General features: G+C 44.5%; 1 protein-coding gene across 2 annotated transcripts in view; it reads right to left on the bottom strand.

The window, feature by feature from the left end:
• LOC126278393 (protein borderless) overlaps positions 1-17,436 on the bottom strand; it is a 470,529-nt gene that overhangs the window by 154,896 nt on the left and 298,197 nt on the right. For both annotated transcript variants that reach the window (XM_049978493.1, XM_049978492.1), the window contains one exon: positions 8,248-8,470. In XM_049978493.1, coding sequence (XP_049834450.1) covers positions 8,248-8,470 — 223 coding nt within the window. The remainder of the gene's footprint in view (positions 1-8,247; positions 8,471-17,436) is intronic.

Below are 17,436 nucleotides of genomic sequence, written 5' to 3'. Positions count from 1 at the left end.
GTCCTCAGTCTGAAGACAGATTTGAAGCAGCTATTCAAACTTGTATCCTGTGGAAACATTTTCATCTCTGAATAACTCCTGTGTCCCACATACTTCTGAATCTGGTTACTGTATTCATGTCTTGGTCTCCATATGTGAATTTTGCTCCCTGACCCTCCCCCCCCCCCCCCCCCACACGCACACACACACACACACACACACACACACACACATACAGTTATAATACTAAACTGGTGATTCCTTGAGGTCTCAGAATGTGTAATATCAGGTGATCCCTCCTTTTAGTCAAACTGTGTAACAAATTTCCATCCGTCTAATCTTCTGTATCCATGTCTGGCATCACATTTCAAATGCTTCTCTTCTTTTCTTAACTATTTATCGTCCATGTTTCACTTCCTTACATGACTCACTCCAATTAAATACCACCGGAAAAGACTACAAAGGCTTAAATCTACAGATGAAAAAAATTGCAACACCAAGAAATTGTTGTGCAACATAAGTAGAAGTCAGTAAGCGAGTTTCCACATCTGAAAGATTATATTTATTCAAATTTCGTGCGAGTGGCACGAGAATGGGGACAGTAGCGCCACTTTCAGAATTCAGATCAGGTTTGCGTTAAATGCACGCGGTAGCGGTCGTGTTAGTTGCCTTTGAGATTGTACGAAGTGAACTGAATTTAGCTAAAAATGCTTTTAAGGTGACAAAGCCGATATTGTCAGTACCTCACTGAGTTTGAACGAAGTCGTGTAATTTAGCTACGAGAAGCTGAATGTTCCTTCTGCGACATTGCAGAAAGACTTGGCAGAACTGTAGCCACTGTACACAACTACTGGCAGCGATGGTCACGATAATGTACGGTGGCAAGAAGACCGAGCTCCGGACGGCCACAAGGCACTACCAAGAGGAAAGACTATTGAGTTCGGCTTATGGCTCCGGCACGTCGTACTGAATCTTCAGCAGTAATCTGAGCAGCAGCTGGCGCAACTGTGACACAGTAAACTGATAACAAATAGGTTACTTCAAGGACAGCTTCGAGCCAGACGCCCTGTTGCGTGCAATGCACTGACCCCAAGCCACCGCCATTTGCGATTTTTGTAGTGTCAAGGGAGAGCTCATGGGTGGGCCGGATGGAGATCTTTTGTGTTTCCTCATGAAAGCTAGTTCTGTCTCGGTGGTAGTGGAGGGCCGTGCGTTGGTTAGGAGGGGACCAGTCGAGGGCCAGCAATCAACCTGTCTGCATGCTGGACACACCAAGCCTACACCTGAAGTTATAGTCTGGGGTGCGGTTTCGTACGACAGTAGGAGCACTCTCTTGGTTATTTCACGCACACTCGTGATTCGACCTGTTGTGTTGAAATTTACGTGCAGCATTTCAGGGAGTGTTGTCCAACAGCATAAGGTTCGCCCACATACCACTGTTGTAACCCAACATGCTCTACAGAGTCCACATGTTGGCTTTGCCTCGACCACCAGGCCTGTCTCCAATCGAACACATATGGGAGATCATCGGACGACAACTCCAGCGTCATCTACAGACAGCATTAGCCGTCCCTGTACTGAGTGACCAAGTGCAAAAGGCATGGGACTCTATCCTAGAAACTGACATTTGTTACATCAACGACATAATTCATGCACGTTTGAATGATTGCATTCAACATGCTTGCTGTTACACCAGTTTTTATAGTACCAGAATTTTACATTTTCAATGGTTTATCTCGCTCTTAAATAAGCCTGTGATCTTACAGTGTTAATGACTTAAATATGCTACCTAGACAAATGAATTCTAGAAATTTTATTACTCTACGCCTTTTTTGTGTTGCGAATTTTTTCCGTCAGTGCATATTTGTTCGAAACTGATTTTTTGCGATTGTCAGTTTACATTTTATATCCTCTCTACTCGTGCCGTCATCAGTTACTTTGCTCCGCAAACAGAAAAACCGTTTACGCAGTTTTCATATTTCAGCCAGTTTCAGTGAAGTATTTATAAAGTATACACACACTTTCCCCGTAGTTCAATCAATCTGTTGGAGAAAACCCCATCACCAGCTGGAGTGGACGAGCGGTTCTAGGCGCTACAGTCTGGAGCTGCGCGACCGCTACGGACGCAGGTTCGAATCCTGCCTCTGGCATGTATGTGTGTGATGTCCTTAGGTTAGTTAGGTTTAAGTCGTTCTAAGTTCTAGGGGACTGATGAACTCAGAAGTTAAGTCCCATAGTGCTCTGAGCCACTTGAACCAAAACCCCATCAAAATACATAACAACACTAGCCCAAACATACAGACAGAAACCATGGAAGGTTCTTTAATTTAAATGTATGTATACATATAAATGTGTGTATAGAGTGAATCACATAAAATAGAGCAATATTTTAAGCACTAGAATGGCGTAATCGCTAATGAACAGGTGATTTTTCTAAAAGAAACTAATGAATTTAGACATTTAATTACATTCAGGAAACCGCTTTTACTTGGCAAACAATACACTGAGTTATTTTTTCCAGAAACGTTAAAGTACTGCCAAATAATCGGTTAACTGGCGAGGAATTCTGAGTTATCGTGCAGCGTCCTTCCTCTGATCATGTGCTGTGTTATCATAGTAGCCGACGAGTCGGAGGGGATTATTTTACCAAATACAGCCGACGCACGTAGACATTGTGTGTTTTAATATGTGTACCATACGGAGAAGCACGTGCATCGAAATTAATTTAGATCCGCGGGTTCTTCTTCCATAATTACTTTCTCTGACAATCGGAAATCAAGTACTTTTAGGTATGATAAATGGAAATTTGATATGTGGCAGGATTTTTGAAACAGCTGAAGGCAGCAAACGATGTTCTTGTGTAAAATGTATTAGGCATCACTCGGAATTCAATGCAACTTTCAACCATAAAATTCTTTGCCAAGACAGGAGATACCTTATTAAATGTATACTATCTTTCTTTTAAGTTTCAAGGGAATGCAGTAGAATCAAAGTTGCGTTGATCAGGAGTATTTGTCTCCATGTTGAAGTTCATTTAATTTTTGCTCGTTGTAAAATGTCTACTGTCGTAGGATTATTAATTTGTAAATTTTGCGATGATTTTAAGGAATGAAGAATTGAAGGAAAATCTTATTCCTCCATTTTTTTTTTTTTTTTTTTTTTTTTTACGCAACCAACGTTTTGACATTTCTATTGGGATCTCCTTTACAAGTGTTGTCGTAACTGCCGTCTGCTTCACCGTCTGCTTCACATCTGCTGTGCAGCAAGCTACTTAAATTTAAGTATTAACTGTGTTTTTCTTACTTGTCACTTCCTTTTCCGTGAGTTTTGGCCTTTAGGAAGCTTTAACTTTCGAGTACTAGTAAAAGTGTTCCATAGATTATGTGTTTGTTTTGGATACAGTACAGAGACAGTTACTGCTTATTTTCATTGTTTCCAACAAGAAGTAACATTTTAGTCAGCTATCAGGCGCTTTTGGTGAATTAGCAGTGTAGTTAAAAGTTTATTACTTAACTCTCTACAGTAAACTGTTGATTTCATAGGAGGGATGTGATGTGTGACTGCTGTGTACGGACGCAGGAGGAGCTGGCCACTGTTCGCGAACAGCTGAGCGTGTTAATGGCCGCGGTCAGCCGTCTTCAGGCTGCCTCGGAGTGTAGCGGCAGTGGGGAGTCTGATGCGTCGCATGGCACACCCCAGGTGTTACATCCTTCACCCACTGTCCTTGCTGTCGAGACATCTTCGCGGGTACCGGGCGCGGTTGGCCCACCCTCTCCCCAAGGGGAGTGGCGAGTTTCAGGGCGTTCGCGTCGCGCGAGGCGGAGGGTAAATGTGGAGGCTGGCCGTGTGGCATCGCCCGCTCTGCCTGTGAGTGGACATGTGGCCGCTCCTTCAGCAAGGTCCGAGCAGGCACACGGAGCGAGGGGTTTATTAGTGATTGGGAGCTCCAGTGTTAGGCGGGTGATGGAGCCCCTTAGGGAAATAGCGGAAAGGTCGGGGAAGAAGGCCAGTGTTCATTCTGTCTGCTTTCCGGCATGGCCGCTGGGTTCAGAGGTCATCTTCAGTTCATAAAGGCGGTTGGCGGAGTTGGTAAATGCAGAAAGCCTCGCTCGCGGGGTGGAATCTGAGCTAACTAGTTGTAGTGTCGTTCCCAGAACCGATCGCTATCCTCTGGTTATAAGCCGATTCTGAGGAGATCTGGGGTGCAAATTTCTCGACCTCCGCTATCGGGTGGAGAAATGTAGGGTCCCCCTTGAAAATGACAGGCGTCACTACATGCAGGAAGTGGCTACAAGGGAGCGGAGTACGTGTGGAGTGCACATGCGCGTTTTTTAGGTTAGAGAATTCCCTCCCTAGACCCGATAAGACGCCTCCTGAGACGCGACAAGGTAGCAGTAGGCAACAAGGAATGACAATATTAACGTGGTAATAGTAAACTGCAGGAGCGTCTATAGAAAGGTCCCAAAACTGCCCTCATTAATAAACGGTCACAATGGCCACATAGTACTAGGGACGGAAAGTTGGCTGAAACAATAATGAAACTCTAAATTCAGATTGTAATGTATACCAAAGAGACAGGCTGGACAGTGAAGGGGAAGGCGTATTTACAGCGATAAAAAGTGCAACATTATCGAAGGAAATTGACGGAGATCCTAAATATGAAATATTTTGTGTGAAGGTCACTGTTGAAGCAGGTTCAAATATGGTAATTGGATGTCTCTATAGGCCCCCTGGCTCAGCAGCTGCTGTGGCAGAACACCTGAAGGAAAATTTGGAAAATATTTTGAATAGATTTCCCGACCATGTTATAGTTTTGGATGGAGATTTTAATTTACCTGATATAAACTGGGAGACTCAAAGGCTTATAACGGGGGACAGGGACAAAGATTACAGTGAAATTTTTTAAGTGCATCATCTGAAAACTACCTTGAGCAGTTAAACAGAGAACCGACTCGTGGCGTAACATATTAGACCTTCTGGTGGCAAACAGACACAAACTGTTCGAAACAGTTAACGCAGAACAGGGAATCAGTGATCATAAAGCTGTTACTGCATCGATGATTTCAGGCGTAAATATAAATATTAACAAAGGTAGGAAGATTTTCCTGTTTAGCAAAAGTGACAAAAAGCAGATTTCATGGGACTTGACGGCTCAACGCAAAAGTTTTGTCTCAAGTACAGATAGTGTTGAGGATCAGTGGACAAAGTTCAAAACCATCGTACAATATGCATTAGATGAGTATGTGCCAAGCAAGATCGTAAGAAATGGAAAAGAGCCACCGTGGTACAACAACCGAGTTAGAAAACTGTTACGGAAGCAAAGGGAACTTCACAGCAAACAAGCAAAAATTAGACGAAACTAAATGTAATGTGAGGAGGGCTATGCGGGAGGCGTTCAATGAATTCGAAAGTAAAGTTCTGTGTACTGAACTGGCAGAAAATCCTAAAAAAATTTGGTCTTATGTGAAAGCGGTAGGTGGATCAAAACAAAATGTCCAGACACTCTGTGACCAAAATGGTACTGAAACAAAGGATGCCAGACTAAAGATCAAAACCTTAAATGTCTTTTTCCAAAGCTGTTTCACACAGGAAGACTGCACTGTAGATCCTTCTCTAGAGTGTCACTCAGATGTCAACATGGTAGGTATCGAAATAGATGACAGAGCGATAGAAAAAAGATTAAAATAGCTCAAAAGAAAAAAGGCCGCTGGACCTGATGGGATACCAGTTCGATTTTACACGGAGTATGCGAAGGAACTTGCCTCCCTTCTTGCCACGGTGTACCGTAGGTCTCTGGAAGAACGTATCGTTCTAAAGGATTGGAAAAGGGCACAGGTAATCCCCGTTTTCAAGAAGGGATGTCGAACACATGTGCAGAACTATAGACCTATATCTCTAACGTCTATCAGTTGTAGAATTTTGGAACACGTATTATATTCGAGTATAATGACTTTTCTGGAGACTAGAAATCTACTGTGTAGGAATCAGCATGGGTTTAGAAAAAGACGATCATGTGAAATCCAGCTCGCGCTATTCGTACACGAGACTCAGAGAGCCATAGACACGGGTTTCCAGGTAGATACCGTGTTTCTTGACTTCCGATAGGGGTTTGATACAGTTCTCCACAGTCGTTTAATGAACATAGTAAGAGCATATGGACTATCAGACCAATTTTGTGTGATAGGATTGAAGTATTACTAGATAACAGAACGCAGCATGTCATTCACAGTGGAGAAAAGTCTTACGAAGTTAGAGTGATTTCAGGTGTGCCGCAGGGGAAGTGTCGTAGGACCGTTGCTATTCACAATACATATAAATAGCCTTGTGGATAGGCTCACTGGGGCTTTTTCGTGATGATACTGTAGTATATCGAGAGGTCGTAACAATCGAAAATTGTACTGAAATGCAGGAGGATCTGTAACGAATTGACGCATGGTGCAGGGAATGGCAATTGAATCTCAATGTAGACAAGTATAATGTGTTGCGAATACATAGAAAGAAAGATCCTTTATCATTTAGCTACGATATAGAAGGTCAGCAACTGGAAGCAGTTAATTCCATGAATTATCTGGGAGTAGGCATTATGAGTGATTTAAAATGGAATGACCATATAAAATTGATCGTCGGTAAAGCAGATGCCAGAGTGAGATTGATAAGAAAAATCCTAAGGAAATGCAGTCCGAAAACGAGGCAAGTAGGTTACAGTACGCTTGTTCGCCCAGTGCTTCAATACTGCTCAGCAGTGTGGGATCCGTACCAGATAGAGTTGATAGAAGAGATAGAGAAGATCCAACGGAGAGCAGGGCGCCTCGTAACAGGATGATTTAGAAATCGCGAAAGCGATACGAAGATGACAGATAAACTCCAGTGGGAGACTCTGCAAGAGAGACGCTCAGTAGCTCAGTACGGGCTTTTGTTGAAGTTTTGAGAACATACCTTCACCGAGGAGTCAAGCAGTCTATTGCTCCCTCCTACGTATATCTCGCGAAGAGACCACGAGGATTAAAGCTCACACAGAGGCATACCGACAATCTTTCTTTCAACGAAAAATACGAGATAGGAATAGAAAGGAGAACGGATAGAGGTACTCAAGGTACCCTCCGCCACACACCGTCAGGTGGGTTGTGGAATATGTATCTAGATGTAGATGTAGATAAGCTTCTGTTGTTCACGCAGCGGGAACTAAAGGGGTACCAGAGAAACTATGAACTAGTCACTACAACAACCTATAATTACTTAAAATTTGAGAGTTTCGTAAAACACCGGAGAAAACAGCATTAAATTGCTTCCTCTCGTAAACTGTTTTTGTATTTAAAAACATTTCGAAAAAAGTTCTCATACAGTACCATAGTGTATGTATATGTAACCATTCACGTTGATTTTTAAGTAAAGCTGCTAGTCAAAGGGGGAAATGTCGTTTGAGAAATATTATTCGACACAGAAACAGGCACATTTCATTTGGTTTTGAGAAATAGTAATAATGTTCCAAGTGTGTTGCATATGAATATTTCGATCTCTGTACCCATTTTAGACTAACAAATGAAAACGACACCAGCTTTTAGTGATACTAGAAACAGGATGGTATCCGCAAATGAAACAAGATGAAAATTAATGAAACATGAAATCAGTAATAACCAAATAAATCCCACGAAACTGACCGTAACTGTAATCGAAAATATATTATAGCAGCAAGACCCGTCGTGGCGACACCATCAACAGAAGTCACTATATCGCAAACCGAGCGAAAACTCTAGAGCTGGACTGGATCCTCTATTGCGAAAATTTGTGGTAAGGTCTTATGGGACCAAACTGCTGAGGTCATCCGTCCCTAAGCTTACACAATACTTAATCTAACCTAAACTTACGCTAAGGACGACACACATAACCATGTCCGAGGGAGGACTCGAACTTCCGACGGGGAGAACCGCGTGGACCGTGCAAGACTCCTAAGGCCCTCTATTGCGATCTTCTATTTATTTATTAGTTACTGTTGTTACATGTAAGCTGCACCTAACAAGATTTTATAATCCATGTATCATAGTTATTTATATTATTAAATTACGTTAAAGTGCTAAGACACCTCTTAGTAATAATACTAACGAAAGTCACTAGATCGCGGCGTGATTGGAAGATCGAGAAGAACACGAGATTTTTCTGACGATGAAACAACCAAGTCGAGTAGTTCGAGTCGTACTCAAACACAGCACTACTCTGGCGCAGCAGTGTGCGGATAGCAATAGCACCTAAGTAAGACTGACGGAGGCGTACCTTCTACGGCGAGGTGGAACCAGGTGCCGTTGGGTCTGGTCGCCGGCGTGCGGTTGGGGAAGAAGACGACGCACTCATACCAGCCGGAGTCCGTCTCCCTGATGGACGTGAGGTTGACCGAGCCGCGCCCGTACGGCGCGTCTGGAGACACCAGGGACACCCGGCCCAGGTAGCCTGGGTCCGCCGTGAGCACGCCGTCGTACCAGGAGAACACTGCGCGTCCCTGAAACCACACAAGCAGTCGTGAGGCGGTGAGAGCTCAGGAGCTGGGCGTGCGACATATGGGTCTATAAACTAGACGTGTGTCTTGTCCATTTGAAGAGGTGGCGAGTCAAGACTACAGCTAAATACTTTGAGGGGTGGCAGTATCGATGATTCGGAACAAAAACTTCAAATGGACATATGACGTTTTCTTAACCGTATCCAACATACAGCTGTTTGAAAATCACAGGCATTAATCGCACGTCCTTCTTCACCAGCATACACATCCGAATATAACAAAACGACATCAGGCTACGCAGCGTCGTCTTTACTGACCATTTCTATGAGTACTTCACTTGTGTGTGGTGAGGTGAAAGAACTGCAAGTGTACACGTTGTTTACTTCACGTTTTAGTACTACAATGGCTGCACTAGTGTACTACAGTGTCATAACATGTACAGTCAAAACAGTATAGGTCAGCATACTGAAAACGCCACAGTTCTTCACACTTGCGGAGTGCAATAATATAATCTTTGTCTACAGGTTTTGCAATAGGAATTCTAGAGCCGCTGTTCACAAATACGGATGTCTATTTTCTAATCGCAGAGTTCCAGACAGCAAAGTGTTTGACAGATTGGGTGAGAGTGGTAGGCTTCCCAGAGTAGAGCTCGCGCATGGCTACTTGGCCAGCAGGCATAAACACATTCTCGTTCTTCGCGCTGGGCAAGCCCACCCGTCTGACCCGAAGGGACGGCCGCCACAGTTGCCTATCACCTACATGGCTGTGAGCTTCTTCCGTTACGAACGAAACGTTTTATGACCTCCTCAGCTACGGCGCGAGAGTGGAGTGTACGCACGCCAGTGGCACAACAACTTTCCTCAAACGATTTTAAAGAAACTATTCGGTGAAAAAAATTATCCTCACACATTTCATTGCCTCATGATGAACTGTTTGTCATTTCGTTACAGATCATAGTTATTGAGATATTCCTGTATTTAGTAAGGTACTGTGCTAAATTCGAATACTTTGCAATGAAAAATTAGTGTGCGCTGATGATACGCCATAGCCCACATATTGTTGGTAAGATATGGAGCTAAGGTACTGGAATTATCTTTAAACTTGAGATCTATATCGATCGCCAGTCTCGAGAAAATGGATTGCCTGCATTGCACTTAGTTCCGATCGTCTGTGCGAAGCAGAGTAGAAGTGAAATATTCTTGTCATCCTTCAGATCTCATAAACGGTTCGAGATTCCGAAACGAATTTTTGGCAAATGACAGCACACAAAGCGGAGAGTATTTTTCCACATAGCTAACATGCGGAATTTTGTCTACTGCGATATACGACTACAATTTTTTTCTACGAAATAATGTATTTCTTCCAAGAATTATCGACAGCTTGTGAAATGAAAACTAGTATGAAATTTGTAACACGATAAATGAATGCATCACACTATTATTTTTATACTAAACATGAGATTTTCATAAGTTGCTGACGTTCACGTTTTCTCAATTATCTGATTAATAGTAAACTATTTCAGGATTAAATTGCAATTACAGCTACATTAGCATGTTAGTGACGTGAAATTGTGCGAACACCGCTGTGTTTTAGGGAAAGACGCTAATTTTAACATGGCAGCAAGAGAAAGAAAAACAAAGTGTACAAGACAAGCGAAAATAAATCGCTCTCTCTGATACAGTTTCTGCCCAACCTTGAATTGAGTTTCCTGAATTGAGTTTTCAATAATAAACGATTGACTTGTCGAATTATTCGTCGTTCTGGTATAATCTGTTAATACGTTCTTTTGCATATTCGATTACAAGTTCTGCGCTGTAGGCGTTTGTGCGAAGACGTATGCCGTGGAACAACTCGTGCCCTACCACGCTGTTCCGTCCGCAAGAGAACCCCCACTCCCGTCGACCTCATTACAACTGTTGTCCCCTTCCACACCCCGCCTTCTGCGCAGCTGATGGCCAAATAATACGGCAAGCACTCTGCATGTGGAATCTGAATGTCCCGCTCAACAAGTTCGTAATGAAGTTGAAAAATGCTTGGTTGCAGACCAGCTACAAGCTCTAGAAGAATTGCTGCACAGCTTGTGGATAACATTTAGGAGATGACGTCAAACAAAAAAAATTTCTTCAATGGATCACTGCCAATTCTGTTCACTGATAAGTCAGTATTTACCCCCAAATACATTAATAACACGCGTAACTCTCACTACTGGACAAATGAAAATCTGCACGCTACTGTGGAAACAAATGTTCAAGAACGTTTCTCAGTGAACGCCTGGTGTGATATTATTGACGACCAACTCGTCGATCCAGTTGTTTTAGATAACCGTCTTAATGGAGTACGCTATCTTCATTTCCTTCAAAATCTGTATCTCTTATCATAATGCTTGTTGGATATTTCTTTGGCAACACAACGCCATATGTACTTTCAGCACGAAGGAGCACCTGCACATTCCTTACGGTCAGTGACACAATAACTAATTGAAACTTATCTTGGGTGTTGGATCGGCCGCTGTGCTGTCATATCTTGGTCAAAGAGGTCACTCGAACTTACTTCATTATATTACTTTTTGTAGTGTTGGCTTAAGAGCTACGTCTACAAGGGCAGAGTCGCCACAAAATAGGAACTTCTCGCATTTTACATCCGAGTGGTCAAGTATGAACGGGCTCAGATCAGGAACGCAGCAGCTGCCTACAAGTGCTGCAGAAAGCATTGCAATTGACTGTGAACTTTCTGAAAATCTTTTCTGAGAAAATGTACACAATCAAAGGAAACCTTACATCACAATGTTTTATTTATTATCACCGACTTTTGTCCTGTTCCCCATTTTTTCGTTAAATCCTCGGAAACTGATAAGAACAGAATGCACGACCAAACGACGTTTCTCGTTAAGTACACTAGTACTGTTACGCCACAGAGCATGTACCTTTCCTCCTGACTCGCCCTGTATATGATTCATCTACAGATGCGCACAGAGGGAGGTAATCGAATCCAATGACCCCAGCTGCGGGTCGATTGCTTGCGTGTTAAGTGAGTTGGAAAACTTAATATGCAAATTTCTCCCATAAAATCAGTTTTCCTCGGGAATCTAGACCTACCAACGCGTTACAAAAGAATCGGATCAGAAAAATTTTGATACCCGCCAAGCATGCACTGACGTGACAAAAGTCGTCGAATAGCGATATCCACATACAGAGATGTCGGTAGCATCGCTTACACGTGGTATCAAAGGGCAGTGCATTGAAAGACCTATCATTTGAACTCAGATGATTTATATGAGAGGGTTTCCGTGATTATGATAGCATGACAGGAATTTACAGACGCAGAAGGGTATTTGGAGCTAGGTGCCTGGGATATCGTTAGGGAATTCAATATTCTGAGACCCACAGTGTCAAAAACGTGCCGAGAATATCACATTTCAGGCATTATCTCTCACTACGAACAACACAGTTGCCGATGGCATCACTTGCCACTATGACAGAGCACTTGAATGTCATTTGCAGAGTATCCACGTAGATGTCGACTAAACGACCGAGAGCAGCGGCGTTTGTGTAGAGATGTCAGTCCTAACAGGCGAGCAACTCTGCGAGCCGACCACATACGGATGCTGTTTTGATAAGAGCTATCGCAAAGGCAGCACTTTGTATTCGAATCTCATTGTACCTCAAGGTCAAACAATGTCTCCCCTTTTCCCCTCAGGGCTGTCCCCGGAGTTGTTTTTACCGACTGCAAATCCCTAGAGGCTTGGCGAATTTATTATTCATCGTCTTTGTTCTTCTTTTATAAAACTAGAATCCCCTGGCGGACATGCAATTGTTGTGGACAATCTGGAATTGTGGACTGATATTGTCCGTCTCTGTAAAGTGTGCGTCGAACTTCATTTCTGTTTACAGTTCAATACATACAACATTTAATTGACGTTCTGCTGCTGTGTTACTTTTTGTGGTCTGCCCCTGTCCCTAACTGTGGAGACACTGTCCTGCTGGAATATCTGCTACAGCTTACGTTCTCAAATGCTGCCACGGCGACGGAGACAGGAAGAGGTTGAAACTGTCTGAATACGCGATTACTGTTGTAACAGCATGCATGTAATGCAACCTTTAACTTCCGATTACATATTCCGATCTAGAATAGTCTCATCTGCCCTACTTTTGAAAGTGAACATAACTCTGCAAATTACTTTCTATGTGTGTGATAACCAATTGAAGTAAACTGCATCTGACTAGCTGTAAATGAGACTCAATGGAAAAAACGGTTATCAGAATGGTTTCCTCGTGAAACGGTCGCTCGCAACTGCTACGTTTAAGCCCTAAAGTAGATTATTACCTGTGTAGCGGATAATTCGGCTCTACTGTTTCAGCACACTGCAAGAATGTTAACTCTGAGCTCCATAATCTGTTATAAATGACTGATCAGCAAACGTCTTTACCTTATTTTATTAGGCTGCTTTCCTAAAGTAAACCTTCGTTCTCTTTCTGAAACTAGGTTCACTGTACACGCAGTACTGCAAGGCGAGACAATGCAGGTTATCCCAACTCTATCTCTCACTTAAATGTGTGAGGATAAGCTTCAGGATATATTTAAAAACGACAAAAGGAAAGTATTGTGCATTTGTAATTAATCCTTTTAATGAGATGGAAAATAAATTCCAACTAACATGAACAATACCTTTTTATCACCACTGCCGTGTATCAAAATACACCCCTGGAAATGGAAAAAAGAACACATTGACACCGGTGTGTCAGACCCACCATACTAGCTCCGAACACTGCGAGAGGGCTGTACAAGCAATGATCACACGCACGGCACAGCGGACACACAAGGAACCGCGGTGTTGGCCGTCGAATGGCGCTAGCTGCGCAGCATTTGTGCACCGCCGCCGTCAGTGTCAGCCAGTTTGCCGCGGCATACGGAGCTCCATTGCAGTCTTTAACACTGGTAGCATGCCGCGACAGCGTGGACGAGAACCGTATGTGCAGTTGACGGACTTTGAGCGAGGGCGTATTGTGGGCATGCGGGAGGCCGGGTGGACGTACCGCCGAATTGCTCAACACGTGGGGCGTGAGGTCTCCAGAGTACATCGATGTTGTCGCCAGTGGTCGGCGGAAAGTGCACGTGCCCGTCGACCTGGGACCGGACCGCAGCGTCGCACGGATGCACACCAAGACCGTAGGATCCTACGCAGTGCCGTAGGGGACCGCACCGCCACTTCCCAGCAAATTAGGGACACTGTTGCTCCTGGGGTATCGGCGAGGACCATTCGCAACCGTCTCCATGAAGCTGGGCTACGGTCCCGCACACCGTTAGGCCGTCTTCCGCTCACGCCCCAACATCGTGCAGCCCGCCTCCAGTGGTGTCTCGACAGGCGTGAATGGAGGGACGAATGGAGACGTGTCGTCTTCTGCGATGAGAGTCGCTTCTGCCTTGGTGCCAATGATGGTCGTATGCGTGTTTGGCGCCGTGCAGGTGAGCGCCACAATCAGAACCGCATACGACCGAGGCACACAGGGCCGACACCCGGCATCATGGTGTGGGGAGCGTTCTCCTACACTGGCCGTACACCTCTGGTGATCGTCGAGGGGACACTGAATAGTGCACGGTACATCCAAACCGTCATCGAACCCATCGTTCTACCATTCCTAGACCGGCAAGGGAACTTGCTGTTCCAACAGGACAATGCACGTCCGCATGTATCCCGTGCCACCCAACGTGCTCTAGAAGGTGTAAATCAACTACCCTGGCCAGCAAGATCTCCGGATCTGTCCCCCATTGAGCATGTTTGGGACTGGATGAAGCGTCGTCTCACGCGGTCTGCACGTCCAACACGAACGCTGGTCCAACTGAGGCGCCAGGTGGAAATGGCATGGCAAGCCGTTCCACAGGACTACATCCAGCATCTCTACGATCGTCTCCATGGGAGAATAGCAGCCTGCATTGCTGCGAAAGTTGGATATACACTGTACTAGTGCCGACATTGTGCATGCTCTGTTGCCTGTGTCTATGTGCCTGTGGTTCTGGCAGTGTGATCATGTGATGTATCTGACCCCAGGAATGTGTCAATAAAGTTTCCCCTTCCAGGGACAATGAATTCACTGTGTTCTTATTTCAATTTCCAGGAGTGTAATTACCTGTACACACAATATTTGTATTATGTAAGATTATTCTTTGCCCTTTAAGGAGAAATATCTTTAACTAATAACGATGAGAGAAATTAATTAGTATTCACCCTGGATACCAACACGTAGACATCGTTAAACAAAATAAAATATTTGCACTACAATAATTACTCTGCTAGCGTTTGCAGCAAAATAACCTCTAATTACCTTTCTCAAAAGTGTCATCTCTCTAAAAAATTAAGTCAAATCATCCTTTATTCTTAAACCTCACTTACACGTAACGGAGTATCCAAGATAAAATTCCGTTCTCTGCCCGGCTCGTCCGCCACCCAAGCTCCTCACTCTGCCACGACTCAACACTCTCTCTATTCCTGGCTGACAACAAATCGCCCGCCGCTGACAACCAAAGAATACGTATCACTGCTGTGTTCAGTCATGCAAAGATGCTCGTAATGGTAAACATTCCAGATAAACTGTCAAATGCACCAAACAAACTGTCATTTAACATGAAACGTACATACTTCATAACCACTTTTCCTAATATTTACACTTTTCAATATTTCAGGTGAATTATAATTTGTTCAAGCCTTTAGCGTGAAATTTTGCAAGCGACATTGGGGCACCTAGAGGTAAGGGACAATTGGTCGAAAATGCACGCTTTTAAGCACCTTCAGGTCTTGAAAATGGCTAGAGAAGTAACGACCAAATTTTATATAGTAGGTTTTGATACTGTTGAGCCAGATAGCCGTTATAGAGCATTCGTTACTAAATACTTTCGTTACTGAACGTCAGTGCTGGTGTAATCAATACACACAAATACTATTTTATTAACCCATACAGTTGTGAGTATAACCATGCTCTTGACTACGCGCTGTTTGAGTGGGATCTCATTCCTCAACGGATTCTTGTCTTTCGTAATTTTTTGAACATGCACTATGGTTGTATTGGAATTAGCGTAACAGCTGAAGATGCAAGAGTTGAATTCACTGTCATATCATAACACTTCCAAAACCATGACACTGCTTTACCTAGGCCACTACAGATAGGCACGGCAATTCTGTGTGTGTGTGTTGCGGCTTATGGGCGTCCAACGTCGAGGTCATCAGCGCCCTGACACACATTAAAGAGAACGAATGTGGGCAGACCTAACAAAACTGAAGCACACACGCAAAGAAAGCAGGAAAAGAAGGAAAATGCTACATAAGAAAGTAAAACGTAAGGAAAGGGAAAACGTAGCAAAAAGGATGCTACAGTAAATTGTTATTGGCTGGCCACTTGCATAAAATATGGGCGATCTTGTCACACAGTGAGGAAATTAAGATCCTCTCCCTAAAATCTTTGTAACAACATTTGACATGGCACAGAACTTAAACTTTAACCACATTCGTCCGAGTGTTGCCTAACAGAGATGGCAGGTCCGCTGGTAAGTCAGCCGCGGCCCGCTGGTCAGAAAATAAAACGTAATCCAATAAAACGTGGCGCACCGTGACCTGGACGCCGCAAGCACCACACATTGGAGGGTGCTCTCGCCGGAGCAGGAAGCCATGCGGCATAGAGCTGTGGCCTATTCGAAGCCGAGTGAGGAGAACCTCGTCCCGTCGATGGGACTCAAAGGAAGTACACCTCACACGCGTTGTGGGCTTGACTATACGGAGCTTATTGTCAGTCACTTCCAGCCACTCATCCTCCCACCGACGCATGACTCGTGAGCTCAACAGTGAGGTGAGAGCGTGCAGGAGCATAGCACACTGAGATACTTGTGGATCGAGACACGCCTCCATGGCTGCGAGATCTGCCCTTTCATTCCCAGAAATGCCGACATGCTCCGTAACCCAGCAGAAAGCCACTAACTCCCCCAATCCCTGTAGTTGGAGGTGGGCATCCTGGATGGTCTGGACTGTCTACTGGATACAAACGTTGTAATGGGTGAAGGGCACCTAGTGAATCGGAACAGACAAGAAATTTAGGACAAAATGAATGTCTCATATGCTCCAGTGCCCGCAAGATCGCAAACAATTCTGCAACAATGACAGTGAAAGTCTAAGGCAGTCGGACCTTGAGGACACGATCCGGAAAAACAACAAAGCAACCAACGGAATCCCCTTGATTCGATCCATCCGTAAAAACAGCTATATAGTCGTGGTGCTCAGATAAAATGGCAGAAAATGCTGCATTAAAAACGGTGGCAGGAGTGCAATCTCTCTTGTACTGCAATAAATCTAAAATCACTCCGGGCCTCTTCAGTAACCAGGGTGGCAGGCGGTTAAAACCCCGGATATGGGGTTGTATAGACTCCACACCGAGGGACCCTAGCACACGTTGCACACGGATCCCAAACGGCAACGTAGCCCGGGGACGGTGGGAAAAAAAGCGGTCCAGAGGTGGATGAGCAACAAGATGGCGAGCAGGCGAGGTGGGAGCTGCCGCCGGATGCTAAGTGGCGGTTCCCCAGCCTCATCACAGAGGCTGGGTATGGGACTGGTCCGATAAGCACCCGTAGCTAGTCGAACCCCAGCATGGAGGACAGCGTCAAGGATCTGCAAATAAGACGGCCTCGCTGACCCATACACAGTGCACCCACAGTCCAGCCGTGAACGCGCAAAAGCTCGATAAAACTGAAGGAGACGCGCCCTATCCGCTCCCCATGACCTGTGGCTGAGGCACTTGAGGATGTTCAGTGCTTTCAGGGTTCTGGCTTTCAAGTCGTGTAGGTGTGGCACCGATGACAACCTGGAGTCAAAAATTAGGCCCAGAAACCGCAATGTGTCTCTAGATGTAGGACGACGAGAACGATTAAAATGAACACAAACACACTTATGAGCAGAAAACCGAAAACCCGTCTTTGCAGCCCACTCC

Source organism: Schistocerca gregaria, chromosome 6 (assembly GCF_023897955.1).
Source record: "Schistocerca gregaria isolate iqSchGreg1 chromosome 6, iqSchGreg1.2, whole genome shotgun sequence".
In the NCBI taxonomy this organism is placed as follows: Eukaryota; Metazoa; Arthropoda; class Insecta; order Orthoptera; family Acrididae; genus Schistocerca; species Schistocerca gregaria.
Note: the sequence above shows the minus strand (reverse complement) of the source record. Positions and strands in the feature narration are given on the sequence as shown.